The sequence below is a fragment of the Mya arenaria genome, chromosome 10, assembly GCF_026914265.1.
Source record: "Mya arenaria isolate MELC-2E11 chromosome 10, ASM2691426v1".
In the NCBI taxonomy this organism is placed as follows: domain Eukaryota; kingdom Metazoa; phylum Mollusca; class Bivalvia; order Myida; family Myidae; genus Mya; species Mya arenaria.
The window spans coordinates 62,534,882-62,550,688 of record NC_069131.1 but is presented as its reverse complement, the minus strand read 5'-3'; the positions used below and the strand labels follow the sequence as shown (position 1 = coordinate 62,550,688).

At 33.1% G+C, this 15,807-nt stretch overlaps 1 protein-coding gene across 2 annotated transcripts in view; it reads right to left on the bottom strand.

Moving 5' to 3' along the window:
* Positions 1–6,427: 6,427 nt before the first annotated feature.
* LOC128206974 (melanocortin receptor 4-like) overlaps positions 6,428–15,807 on the bottom strand; it is a 73,781-nt gene continuing 64,401 nt past the window's right edge. For both annotated transcript variants that reach the window (XM_052909738.1, XM_052909737.1), the window contains exon 2: positions 6,428–9,081. In XM_052909738.1, the coding sequence (XP_052765698.1) occupies positions 7,880–9,073 (1,194 nt within the window). In that variant the 5' untranslated portion in view covers positions 9,074–9,081 and the 3' untranslated portion in view covers positions 6,428–7,879. The remainder of the gene's footprint in view (positions 9,082–15,807) is intronic.

The following is a 15,807-nucleotide window of genomic DNA, read 5'->3' as shown; positions in this document are numbered from 1 at the left end:
ATGACTTGGCATACCATATACTTTAGATGTGCATTGCTGAAATGGACATCTAAACTGTTTAAAAGTTAATTGCGGACACAAACAGGTTGCAGCATAAATTATTTGAAATAAACGTCATTTTATATTGACCATGTATCTGTTTTTATTTTTGCGCGGACACCGTTTCAATCAGACTTTGCACCAACATTACTTTAAAGACTATTTTTATTCCGAAAAAAACGCAAGTGTATTGTTTGAATCGGGAGATCAATTGTGCAGCCGAAATTAAGCAGTGATAACTGCGAAAACAGATAGTGTATAGAGCTAAATGATGCAGGCGAAATTACGAGGTGATAACTGTGGCAACAGATACTGTATGGTGCTAAACTTTGCAGGGGAAACTACTTCGTAATAACCGCGGCAACATATTTTATCAGGCTACATTGTGCGGGCGAAACTAAGTAATGATAACTCCGGCTCCTGACATTGTATTGAGCTGAACTTTGCAGCCGAAATTACACGTTGATAGATACAAAAACACGTATTGTAAGGAGCTTAACATATCAGGCGAAAATGAAAAGTGATAACTGCAGCAAAAATTAATGAATGGCGTTGAACTTTGCAGGCGAAAAAGAGTAGTAACAACTGCAGTAAAATATATTTAATGACGCATTTTATCAGGCGAAACTACGCAGTGGTTACTGGGTAAACATGTATGGTAAGGCGCTAATTTTTGCAGGCGAGTCTACACAGTGATAACTACAGCAACAAGAACTGTATTGAGTTGAACTTTGCAAGCGAACCTAGGCAGTGGTAACTGCATCAACAGGTATTGTATGAAGTTTAACTTTCAAGGCGAAACTACGTAGTGTTAAATGTGGCAACAGGCAGTATCAGCAATATATTTGAGACCTACGGAACAGTCTATCAACCTGTGAGTAACATATTCAATTTCCGAGGTATTCTCTTGACGACGAACATAGACATGTTTGCTATAATAAAACTATAAAGTTAAGGACTTACTCTAATATAATTTCTCTTGACCACGAACATAGACATGTTTGCTATAATAAGACTATAAAAGTTAAGGACTTACTATAAAATAATTTGAACGTTTTAGTTTTGATTTTGATATTCATACACTGGTTAATGATTAAAACGAGATGTACTTTTTTAAAAGTCTATTGTCCACTGAACTGTAAGACGTCTCAAATCCTTATTATAAACATAATAAATGCCAATGTCCTTTCATCTATTATAAATACAACTGGTGTACTTTCACATGCTTTCAAGTTGTCAAAATAACATGCATAAATACAATTAACAGTTTAAGACTGAAATGTATACGACAGCGTTGTAAGATAGTATCAAGAGATCCGCAAATGTCCCACTAATAATAGCGTTTCATTATTTATTAACAATTATTCAATTATGCATAACCATGGATCATGTTCGTCAAATTGAAAGCATTTAAACAAAACAATTGAAAACCATTATCACCTTGTTTATTCCCTGGGTAGAAACGACCTTATTGTTTTCCGTTATAAACATAAGTAAATGTTTAGTATCAAAACAGCATCAATAATTTAAAAGGATAACTCTTTTGTGGATAATTATGTGCGGAAATAAAACAAATTTGACATTTATAAACTTCTCCGACTAAGTCATCGTTGAATTAGGTCCCTTGTGGCGCTTTTCTTCTTGTCCCGTCAATGCATTGTGTAGCTCGTCTTTTTTGAAGCGTGATATGTACTGTTGGCTTTCTTCCGCTGAATTTATTTGTGAACGGTCTGTATCTGGTCGCTGAGTAATGGAAGCTAATTTATTAGGTTAAGGAAAGACATCGTTTGCTACATAAATTTTAGGATAAGTGCGAGGTTTTAATGCTCATAAACTAGTTTAAATCAGTTCCAACTCTTACGGAAATCCTGTTTCGTTGTTTGGTACGTTGTGTGTGTACCTCGCACAGTAGACGTCTGCAAAGCCTAAGTAGTGTTCAAATATGCAGTCGGGCCCACTCCTTATTTTTATTTGCGATATGAGCAATGGTCTACATGCAAGTTCCCGATGAGTATAGCATAACATTGTTCATCCATCGTCTCTAGATTAGTGGTAAGGAGCATACATAGACTGTTCTATTCATTAAATGAACGTGCTGTTAGCGACCGGCTTAATGTTTTGCACACATATGCATAGCAGGAAGCAGCATTCACCCGAGATATGCTGCAACGATTTAAAACATAATTGAAATTCAACATTTTAAACAGGTCATTTAATTCGATTCAATCAAACAGTATGAAGTTTAAATTTGAGCAATATTTCTTTAGAATTAAGAAACAGATTAAAAAAACGGCCTACAAAATATTATTCAGACTAATAAAGGCCTCATAATTATTATTCAGCCATTTAATAAAACACCATATTAACTTGATATACAAGAATAAGCCAACGCAATCCACATATGTATGGACGTCACACGCAATTGCGATTTAGACATTCATGAAAAATATAAATATTGGTACTGTTGTGTTTACTCAAACACTTAAACGGCTTTAGCAAATTACACCACGAAAGTACTGTTTTTTATAATTTCATTTTGATCCAATCATTTGTGCATTTTTTCTCACTTTATAAACCTTGTAAACATCCTACGTAAAGCCTGTCCCTAGGACACTTTGCATAAATTTGCTCATTTTTCGGATTCAATCGGTGCGTCAAATAAAAATTGATAAAGGGAAAGTACTCCCTTTGAATTGGTTTTACTATAAGTCCGGAGTTAATTCTTCATTATTTATTTTTACATTATCTTTGTCTATACCTTATGTAAGGTTTGATATACGATGTAGCCATCAAGTTTTTGTTCCATATTGCACGTGTGTACTCTAACAATATCACTCGCATATTTGGAAACAATTTAATTTGAAAGAAAAATATGCTAAATTACTAAATTGGTAATAGCGTAGCAAGTCGTTATGTTTCTCTTTATTATTTTTATATAAAAAAATATTTGAATAAATAGTTTTTTTCTCATTTCAATTTTTGCCCAAAAAAATGATTTCATAAAAAACAACAACATTATTTACACTTTCATCACTTTCTGTATTTAAACGTAAAAAGGAAGTCATGAACACGTTAAAAAATATTAAGTCATCTAACCGAGTATGATATAATCATTTCAAAGAAAGAAAAACAATCGATATATTTTATTTCAAATTCTGAGGGATTTACATTTCTGCAACGTATAAAGAGCGGGAAATAACACAGCTTTGTCAGTTTTTGGTATTCAGCTTATCTTCAGTGCTGATGAAAGAAGTATTTTATTTGCAATTTACCTTAGGAAAAATGCAAAAATATGACAAAATTTAACTGACATTATTCATAAAAAAGTACACCATTTTATTAAACTCGGAAATATGTCAGAAAGCTCGACAAAGATTCGCCTACTTAAACAAATCCTGCACTCGTTGATTCAAATTGTAATTTATAATATGACTCGTGACAGAGCCAGTACAAAATAGTTTATGGAGGCATACAAAGCACGAATAATTTACACCTATAATAGAAATACCATCTTACGTACAAGTATGGCAAAACAATGAATGCTGCTGTTCAATGTATTTTCAGTCACAGGCATATATTACACATTAAGTGTATAATTACTATATAATATAACGTTGCATTCTGCGTTCATCATACAAGTCTAAATCATTATTTATATATTGGTACTTCGGGATCATTAAACATGATTCGATGTAGTTGGGTAACAGAACAACGCTGAAGCTAGTGCAGGCTCTGTTAATTTTTTAAACGAAATAATTCAAACAAACCGAAATTACCTTTTTAAAATGTTAGATTCAATTTGTGAGCCTGAAGCATGGCCATCACATAATGCATTTAGAGTTTACTACAAATTGCGTTACGATTGGCATCCCGGCTGTAAATGGTCACCCAGTTCTACAGTGAAATTGTGTTGTTTTATGGCTGTGTCTCAGATGTAAAATACCTCACAGTACAACAACGTATTGTTGTTGTTGTTGTTTTGTGACTGTGTCTCGAATGAAAATATTTCTCAGAACAACAGTGTATTGTTGTTGTTTTATGGCTGTATCTGGGATGTAAAACGTCTCACAGTACAGCAGTGTATTGCTGTTGTGTTATGGCTGTGTCTCGGGTGTAAAATATCTCAAAGTGATTCAGGGTATTGGTGTTGTTTTATGGCTGTATCTCGGATGTAAAAGGCCTCACAGTACGACAGGGTATTTTTGTTGTTTGTCTGGCAGTATCTGGGATGTAAAACGTCTCTCAGTACAGCAGTGTATTGATGTTGTGTTATGGCTGTGTCTCGGGCCTGTATCTCACAGTGATACAGGGTATTGTTGTTGTTGTATGGCTGTATCTTGGATGTAAAAGGCCTCGAAGTACGACAATTTATTGTTGTTGGTTGTGTGGCAGTAGCTCGGATGTAAAAGGTCGCTCAGCACTACAGTGTATTGTTGTTGTTTGTGTGGCAGTATCTCGGACGTAAAAGGTCTCACAGTACAACAGGGTATTGTTGTTGTTGTTTTTAGTGGCCATATCACGGATGTAAAAGGTCTCCCTGTACAAACGTGTAATGTTGTTGTTTGTGTGGATGTTTATCGAATGTAAGAGGTCTCACTTTACAACACTGTTATGTTATAGTTGTTGTTGCTGCATGCCATCTGTAAAAATTCGCCAAGTACAACAATGTCATGTTGTTGTTTTGGTGTCTTCATCACGGCTATAAAAGGTCGGCCGCTACTTCAGTGTAATGTTATTGCTTTAGTAGCTTGATAAAGGCTTTGACAGGTTGCAATATACTACGGTGTAATGTTGTTGCTGTCTTAGCTTCATCACGACTGTAAAAGGTCGTCAGGTACTATACTATCCTGTTGTTGTTGTTGTTGTGTCTTCATCACGGCTGAAAAAGTGGCCCAGTACTACAATGTAGTTCTGTTGCGTTTATGGCTTCATCTCGGCGGTAAACGGTTGCCAAGTTCTATAGTTTAATGATGTTGTTTGGTAGTTAGTTTTTTAGTCCTACGGAATAATTTAATATATCATAACGGATTTTGAAAATAGAAAAGCGCCCAAACTGATGCTAAAGGGTGTTAATAGTGTGTTGATTGTTTTGCAATATTTAAACAAGTCAATAATATTGGGAAATATAGTGACCCGGCCAGTAGCTCATAATCCGTATTGAGTGGCAAAAGGCTATGGTTGAAGAGACATTTTTTGAAAGAAACAAGCCAAGAAGTGAGCATTTCCTTCACTTTAATGTTTGCTTTCTTGATCAAATCGAACGGTGGATTGTTTTCTATTTCCAACACTTTGAAATAAACCACACACTCGTTATTTGATGCATTATTGCTTAAGTAAAAACGTTTGTTAGCCTTCGGAATGTCGGTTTGTTTAGGAAAATACCTAGCTTTGAAGCAGTGTTTCGCTAAAGGCATCAGCCTGTTCGAGACGTTATGAACATACAATAACGAATCATTGTGTAAATCATACATTTTAACTTATATAAAAAACAAAGACAGAATAAATAAATTAATAAAATATAAATCTATTTAAATAAACCGTTACATATTGGCAATTTTTAAATAACAAAAAGTATTAAACTTTGACTTTATTGCTGTCAAAACTTGTACTTTGTAACCACGTAAGCGAAAAGGTCCTATTGAGGAAATAACCTTATCTTAAAATGAGGGACTTTTGTCTATTTGCGACAAAGTTGTTTTTTTATAATCGTTGAATTATTATTAATGTCATACATTTCATTTCTAAAGCATATTTTATTACAGCTGAACTATTTAAGCTGACGACAACAAATATTCATTCACAACAAATAATGGTAGACCATACACCACTCTACAGTAAATTTAGCTAATGATTTCAACAAATATATATTAAATAATTATTTAAAATTGAATAACTGCTGTGTATACCGAATTGACCCTCGCGCTATTTACCATGGCAAGACTTTATTTTTTTAACCATTCTCTATGTTTTAATTCATGTCATTTCTAAGGTAAGGTGGGATGTTATACTGTGATATTTACATTATCATGTACTTGTCTGTACAAGTAAAGGGACGTTCATATTCGCATGAATGCCCCCGTCGTATTAATATCGGCTTTCTTTTTATTATGCAAATGTTTTTACGCGCATGTGTAGAACGTGTTTCTAATTAAAACAGTATAACACGCTACGATATAATAACTTATACAAATAACGTTTATACATAATTTACTATATATAGTTACACATATGTACAGGGTTTCGAGATTATTTGCCTGACTCGGCTTAGAGACAAGCCGATTATCGCTTCGCAGCCAGCCTTTGGGAAGTTCAAACGTCAATATAATATTCGGTTTGAAATCGAAGCGGATTGAGAGCATTATGAACTCCTTTATAACAATTCATTGATCTTTTCAAACATTATAATTTTCAAAATTTGAAAGGGAGGCAAAAGCGAACACAGTTCTGGAATGTATGCTTGTATATGTTAACCAGTTTAGACAAATAGGGTGGCGTTGAGCGTTGACATTTGTGACAATTTTGCATTTCCTTACAAGTTATACCTTGTTCATTTATTTTGACATTAATCATACAAGGTATTTGTAAATTTAGAACAAAAACTTGCTCTACTTGATCAGAGCCCGTTCTTATTAAATTGAATTGTGAAATTCAGACAATGGAGAGAAAGAGATCGTACAGAACAAATTCGGATACACTTGCTGTGGATTTTTCCAGCAAGGAATGAAAATTATGGAAATTACGAACTGGCAACACAATGTCGTTTTCTTTTTTCCGCCTTATGTTACTCTCAAAAACTATAATTTGAGAGTATGCTTACTGTAAGCTTCTAATAGACAGGAATGCAACTCGACTGTATGTAGACTTTCAAAATTCAGTTATGTAGTAATCTTACAAAAAACAACGATTGGACTGTCTTGAAATTAAATTACGTAACAAATAATCACAAAATGCAGGAAAAAAATTCTTATGTGAATTGGATTAACTCGTTTAATCTCATTTTATTCTCTTTATGTTCTTTTTCTTGTGCATGCACACAGAAACTTGTTGAGTTTTAGTATAAGTTAAAGAATTTCAAAATTCTTTAAATAAATGATATCAGCTGTCATCAAATGAAACATGTGAGGCAGTTATTTTTTCTTTCATTTTTAAATATCAAATAAAGAGATAATATCACAGAACTGTGTTCTGCGTTATGATAAAATTGCATTGGTGTGATGCGGTTAGAATGGGGCGGTTCTTCGATGTTCCATTCATTGGTACAGTGACGCGTAGTTCTTCTTCGTATGTAAAAATAAGCGTATTTAAAACTGGAAAACAGAAGTGTTCAAAAAACTTGTATAGATAGAAACTGAAATTCATATGCGATCTTGAACGCGCTTCATTTGAATTGCCATTTTGAGTGAGCGGAGAATTTAAGATGACTGACCGCATAAATGCCCTCAAAATGAATTTCTATGCTTAAATATGAACAACCGCACTTGTTTTTCTGTACGATATCATTTGCTGCCTCCAACACGAATTCAACAATCTCGATAATAAAAATCTGACTTGATAAACGCGAAATTTAATTCAACCAAACGTATTATTACCACAAACAAGTAATGGAATGAGGAAATGTAAATATTAGGATTGTTTCTTATGTTCGTGCGTTAATGCTGGCGCTTTTTACGGAGTTGGAACCGCGGCCGAGCGTCCAAACAGCTTGTACGCACGAAAAGTTAAATGTATTCTTAACGCTATACTTACACAGCACGCCTCGTTCTGATCAAAATAATCAAAATTTAAAAGTCACGGAAAACACATGGCGAGTTTCCAGCAATCTAAATTTACTGTTTATAAGTTATGGTAAAGCATTTTCTGTAGTCAGGCTGCTTTCTCTGTACTCAACCTCATGCGTTGTGTTTCTTGATATACTCAATCTTACTAAAGCAGACGTTTTAGCATTCAATGAGTTATGTGAACCGTTCCTTCGCAGGAATGTAGCGTACGTGCTTCGGTCAAACGTTGATGCTCTCCGCCTTAAGATCACTCTGTTATAGAATCGAATGTAGCCAAGTTTGACCTCGGATCTCCTCAGCGCATATATAATGGGGTCGCAAAGAGGATTAAGGAGTAATACGCACACCAAAATATTGTTCACCAAAAGAAATGTTTGTATGGTTTCGTAGGTCAAGTCCATCTTTGGTGGCCATATGTAGTATATAAAGTGATATATTCCCAGCGGACACCAACAAAACGCAAATGTTCCAATGATTAAGAACGTTGTAACGACGGCTTTGAGGGAATGGGATCCTTGACGTCCTTTACGTCGCCCCAAGTCGTCTTGCCGAACAATTGTTCGAACCCGATAGCAAATCCTTGAGTATATAAGTAGAAGTCCAAATAAAACAGCAAATATTACAACTATAATAACTAATTCGTAATTAAAATGGTCCCTGTTAACGTAGGTGCAAAAATCACCTTTGTCCTTGTTATAACTGCCAAACGCAACAAATATATCGATAACTCCACAAAAGAAAATCGCAAACCATAAGCAAATGATCACATAATTAACACGTATTTTCGAAAACACACGGCCGTAGTATAATGCATATATAATTGCAAAATAGTGGTCAATAGCCATCAAAACGAGGTTGAATAACGTTGACGTCAGAGCGATGTTCAGCAACATTTGATGAAAAACGTTAGCGCACGGGTGTTGAATGGCGGTAAACGTCAAAATAACATACACAAATACAGAACACACCACTAGTATATCTGAGACTGCGAGGTTGATGATAAGTTTGGTGTAAGTAGACCACTTTTCCCTCGGTATGTTGACGGTAGCAACGATTGATAAAATATTGGCTATCAAACCAAGAATACAAATGATGATTTTCACTATTTCTACAATTCGGTTGTACTCGACAAACTGGCTTTTTATAACTGCTGATCCATTGTTGTAATAGTTGGTGGCATTATCGACATTTGAAGCATTTCCAAAACTTGTAAATCCCAAAAAGGGTCCAGAACTCTTTTCTCCGCTGTTGTTCATTATACTGTCTGAAATGAAAAGTAGAATATCAATCAAAACATTACTCAAGAAATATTTCATGATGGAAAGGGTTATAAGAGGGTTATATGCGTAGATTATAAGTCAGAAACATTGTTAAAAGCTGCACTCTCACAGATTGACCGTTTTTGACAACATTTTTGTTGCCAATTATTGCGTAAATGTTTTGAAACCGATGATATTAGACTACCGTAATAAATCGCAAGGTACTGATTAATTAATGAATGAAAAATTTATAGAGTCTTTTGAACTTTTGTCATCGCATTTGTGTGATATTTCTAACGGTGTTTTAAATACTGGATATTTCCCTGATAAGTGGATATGGAAGGTGTTATACCGTTACACAAAAAGGAAATCTAGACAATGTAAATAATCATGGGGGATTTACTCTCCTTAGTTGTATGTCTAAGTTTTTCACTACTGTGCTAAAAACGAATTGAGATATTCTGTAATGTACATTATATTATTTCGGACGCTTAATTCGGATTTAGGAAAGGGTGATCCACGATCGATGCTATATTTATTCTAATGTCATAACTACAAAAATATATAATTGACAATAAAAGGCTTTTTGTTGTAAACTTCAATATGATGAAATGTTTTGATTATATTGATAGAAAAAACGTTGTGGCTGAATTGATATAAATATGGTATAAAAAGCAAACTACCTAGACTTCTTCGAGATATGTACCAAAAAGCAAAATCTTGTGTTTAAACTTGTTCTACATATTCTGCATACTTTGATTATGCAGTAGGACTCCGTCAATTGGACGTTATGTCCTCTTTGTTATTTTCCCTTGTTGAAGACTTAGAGTTATATTTACAAAGTAATCTAGACTCAGTCTTACTTATTGACGATAGTGTGCTTATACTATTATCATTTGCTGACGACATGGCTATTGTAGGTGAAACACCAGTGGAAATTCAATAACATTTGGATAGACTTTCAGAAAATTGTAATAATTGGGGTTTATCAGTAAATACACTCAAAACCAAAATTATGGTCTTTGGTAAAAGGGGAGGGCTATTGGCAACTGAAAACTGGACCTTCAATGGCCAGCCGATTGACGTCGTGAATAATTTTAATTATTTAGGAACTGTTTTTAATTACACTGGTATTGATGCTTTAAACCAGAAATATTCAACTGGCAAAGCTTTAAACGCATTAAATGTGTTATTGTGTAAATGTAAGGAGTATGACCTGAAACCAAAGATTACCAACTATTTGATGCTTTTGTTGCCCCCGTTTTGAATTATTCTTCTGAAATTTGGGGCTTTACTTAGTCTAAGGAAATTGAAAGAATCCATTTGAATTTTGTACAGCAATTGGGTATGGGGAGCTTGGTAGATATGCTCTTTATGTACATAGATATGTTAGAATTGTACAATATTGGTTAAAGGTTAGAAATAGTGATAACATTATAATAAGTAGTGTGTATAAGTATGGTATGCATTATCTGACTGTAAAAATAGAAAAAACTGGGTATCGAAACAGAATGTTTAAAAGCGTCTGAGTCTGTATGGTTTTGCGTACGTATTCATCAATATTAATTTGATAAATGACAAGTACTTTTTATCTGAATTTAAAACAAGAATAATTGATTTTTTAAGCACGAATGGTATAGATCCCTTGATAGTCCATTTTTTTATTGTATAAGGAATTTAAGACTTCTTTTGTGTATGAAGATTATTTGGATTTATTACCTAACAACTTACGACTATTTTTTCTGTTAACTTAGACTTTCTGCACACTCTTTAAGGATTCAAACGGGTAGATATAATTGTAATCGTATACAACAGGAAGAAAGAAATTGTTTATGCTGTAATTCAAGAGATAGAAGATGAATTTCATTGTATTTGTACACGTTTTGAAACTATAAGAAATAAATATATAAAACGGTATTTTTATTTACGTCCGTTTGTTTTTAAGTTAATTTGACTGTTAAACACAATAAATAAACAAGAACTTATAAAACTATCTTTATTTGTCAAACAAACTCTGAGTATTAGAAGATCAAATTTTAACATTGAATTACAATTAAAATAGTTGTGTTCATCCTCACCTGATTTGAATATATTTTTAAATATATTTATAATTCTATTTCATATAATGTATAACCTATGTCATACCATGTGTTTGTTTATCTATTATTCATTTGTAGTTAAGAAAATGATGTACTTTGTACAAGTCTTAATAAAATATATCTTCTGTTCTGTTCTGTTCATATTTACGTTCGAAAAATAATGCTTTATGGCTAAAAGCGTTACAAGCGCTTTAAGAAAAATGAATTGAATTAAGGCAAATAAGAAAAGTGCGATCTGATCTTTTGCTTTCAGTTTGGTTTATTTTATTTCAAAAACAAAAAAAAGTACAAACATGACAGCTTTACAAAAAAAAGTAAAATTAAACGTACCTGAAAAAGTTATCAAATAACAATTCAAAAGCTCTTTTTAATTGTGTCGATTAGATTTAGAAGGTTTCGAATTTACATAATGACGACCATATCACAGATACCTTACGGATTTTGTAATATGATTAATGGTCTTGGCTCTTTCAGAAAAAAAGTGAAAAAGATACTTAAAATAAATTATTTACATTACAACTATAACAAGGTGTTGCTGTCATAAAGCTGTAAAAAGTGCATCACATGATAAATATCAATTTGATTGCTTACTGGTAAAAACTTATGTTTTAACGTCATTCATTTATTCCTTTTTTTGTTAAGGCTGAATGATTTACAATTCAAAATATTTCCTTCAAGACAATCGAACAATTTGCAAACGTGCATTAACGAGATAACGTGGTTTTATTTAAGATGCCATCTGAGTTAGAATTTAAATTAACCATAACCTTTTTTGAATTAATTTAAACTGTTTATCAAAAGAAAAAATCATCTAAAATAGACAATTTGACATTAAACCGATGTATTAACAATGCAACGGGAAACGACGTCTCTTTCAAGTGTTGTTTTTCACAACTGTTATTTTATGGTGTACCAACGCTGTTATCCTCTCTAAAACTTCATATTTCGACATTTCTCTGCAAACAGTTAAATGTGTTTATGACAGACCAGTAAAAATATGTTTATGCTACTTTCGAAGCTTTGTTTTGTGTGCATAATTGTTTTTATTTGAAAATACAAATGGGATTTAGTTAACATGAAGTGTGTACTTCAAACTGATTAATATTGTGTAAGTGATTTTTTTTTTACATTATTCCATACCAGCTTATCACTTTCAGATTAGATTAAATATTACAGGTTTCCATTTCTATTGTTTGTCGTGCCTAATCTTCTGTCTGAATATGTAACATACCTCCATTGGGTAAAGTTCTTCATTTGAATTGGTTATATCTCTATAGAAGTATAGTCTCGGTAATTATTGATCATAATGAAAAAACAATCAGTTTCGTATCTACGAAAACCAACTGTGTTCTCACTGCACTTGACACAAATATTCATACATCGAAGAATATTGAATGACAAAGAATCCAGGCGCTAAATAATAAGTTTAACCGAAACATATCTATTTTAGAAATAATGGAATTTTGAGAAGATATCTGTATAATTTTCTAGTACTAGAAACAGTGCATATATGTTCATACCTTTATGTTTAGTATTGTTTAATAAATTATCATACTATGACAGTAAGGCATACATAGGCCTAATTAAAACTCTCATATCCCTATTCTAAAATATGTCTCACAAAGGTGGGGATAACAAAAAAGTTAACAATTTTAAAGGATTGTTTGTGGATGATTAAGTTTGATTTCATTAAATCGTCTTTCACTTACGATTTCAGGTTGAATAAGTAACAATAATGCTACCTTGCATAACTATATTTAAAGTCTAGTAATTTCTTTTACAGACTGCAATATTGAATTTTTCATTTAAAAGAGACAGTATGAATATTTATGTGAAAAACTACAGAAACAAGCTCAGTAGCAAACAAATTAAACATAAACCCGGTTTAATGGCACTGGGTAAACGCCATAAACACAAAAACAAAAATCACAAACAAGAAACATGGACAAACAGCACAAAACTCTACAAACAGCACAATGCATACATACTTTATGTAAAAACTAGGTATGTTTATTAAGGATTGTTTTGATTGCTAATATAATGACTGAAGCAAGCTGATGTTGATTCATTGCAAATCTAACGGTCACTATAAACAACAAATTAACCAGCAAACTTTTACTTTCCACCCAATGTCCGTCTAATGTGTAAATCGCCATTCCCTTGTCCGTCGCTTTCGATAATTACAACTGTTTTTTTTACAAAAATTGACCTCTTCAAATCCCACCAATATTTAGAATCACGACTGGTACAACGTTTGAGAGTGCTTTCTTTGTGTTTGTGTATTATACGTAGACTCCCGCATCAGGACGGTAACAAGTAGCCAAAATTAATCGTTCATGAACTTGCATTCGTATATATAATAACGCTATTTGCTGATAGTGCAAGCTAGTTATTGGGCATTGTCCTTTACATCATGATAAACGACATTTATCCTCCTGTTGAAATTGAACAGTCGCGCTGAAGTGCCTGTGTGTTAAAATTGAAGGGCTAAGGTTCTAGTAACAATTTCTAGACATATTTATATGCACAACTACAGAAACAAGTACAGTAGTTGAAAGTTAAAAACATAAACCCCATTTAATGGCACAGAGTCAACGCCAAAGACATAGAACCCAAAAACAAAACTCACAAACTAGAAACATGAAACAACAACATTAAACTCCACAAACAACACAGTACATATATACTATATAAAAGTTAGGGGTGCTTATAAAGGAGTGTTAGGTATCGCCCTAGAACGGTCAGTAAAATGTGGGTTTAAACTAGTGTTTGTAAAACCTCACTCTTATCTCAACAATCTCATCCCACCGAATGGTAAATCTTATCAAAGTATGCATTTACTTGAGGAATCTGAATAAGAAAACGAATGATAGTACACTAATAGGTAAACTCCAAATACTTCTATGATTAGGGATTACGACTCTCTTGCATACGAAGGAATACAATTCAGAGTAACTAATACAAAACCTTTTCAAAGATACGATGCAGTTATTATTTGAAACTATAGGTGTAATCATGGAGTTTCATAATGAAAAGCATCATTGTCCTATAACTGGAAACAAACAAAGAAAACATTAGTAAAAATAAAAAGACAACAAATATTTGCTAAAATCTTCTTCCAAATACCCGTAGAAAAGTTTTGAAACAAAATGACGTCACACATTCCTAGCGAGTCTAACTTGAGTTGAGTAAATCAATTGTTCTCTCTTCCGGAATATATTAATATTTGTGTCTGGCAGGAAGTATTTAATACCTATAACATTTTAGCCGAGTTTTTCTTTCGTGTGTTTATGTCAATTACCACTTCTCTCAGGAAAAGCATATTATCGTTATTTTCTTCGGGAATGATAAAACTGTCTGTTATATATGTTACTGTTGACAAGCAACTCTAATTCGCAATGCCAACAATTAACGCAGGCACTGTGATTAGTGTATAATTGCTTAATCGGAAACAAGAGGAATTTTAATTCGTCGAATATTTGTTGTCGCTTTAGTATTGAATATTTTTATTTTTACCAAAAAAATCAACATCAAAAGTCGACAAATCGCGATAAAATTTATTCCAAATATAATTCGCACGTTGGATGTGGTATTTTATGTATACCTTAAGGTGTGCTAGATATTTTATTTAAAAATGGCCGCACCCCTTTGCTGCCAAATGTCTTCCCTCCAGTGTCTTCCAAGATGTGACCAATCTCCCCCAGGTTTGTGTAAAAAGCGGGCCCTCTTTTATAAAGTTATGCATTGAACTAGAGATCAACATAGACATTAGTTTAACTGATAATGGATCGACATTGGCATATTTTGCCTAACAAAAGTATTTGACAAGACAATGACGTCGGTGTGCTTCAAAAGCTTTATTATACGAAAACGTTACTCTTGTGAATAAGTGGAATTCAATGACTTCATTTCCAAACAGACAATACGTTTGCATTTTATTTGGCGAGTGCAATTATAAAACAATCTACAATAACTAATAAAAACAATAATATGCCTTTTTTCAGTGTATGATCACAATTAATGTTATTTCGTTAACATCAAAAGTACAATGTAAGGACTATCCCATTGCATGTTTCAGACGTGTTTTACCTTTTTCGGCGGCGGACGACATCTAAGATATATGTTAAAAAATAAACTATTTTTTTTAATGTAGAGCTTATATAATGGGTGCCTACCTGCCTGGCTTTATAACGCCAATGTTGCTTGGTCGTAATGTTAATACTTACCGAATGAATTCTAGTGATGCACGTTAATGCACCTTCAGAACATTTATTTTTTCTAGTAATTTGTTCAGAAATACAGACTCTTATTCAATGTAGATTGCAATGAAACGGTTGGGATTTAAAGCGTTATGAAATAATACGTAACGCTGTGATTCAATTTTAGTAAACAGTTATAATCCTTATAATCCTAAACCTATTCATCTACATGAATATAGACATGAACATAAACATCAATCAAACGCGGTATCCACAAAAAGATTAGCCCGGTTGTTGCTGTGGATAAGAGTTTACTTTAGATTCCTTTGTATATAAATCACACAAACGATTTCGTCCCCAGTAAGTGTGTTTAACACGTATAAAGGATTTTTTTAGGAATAGTGTATTTTTAAAGTTTTCAGGCGCAGAGTAG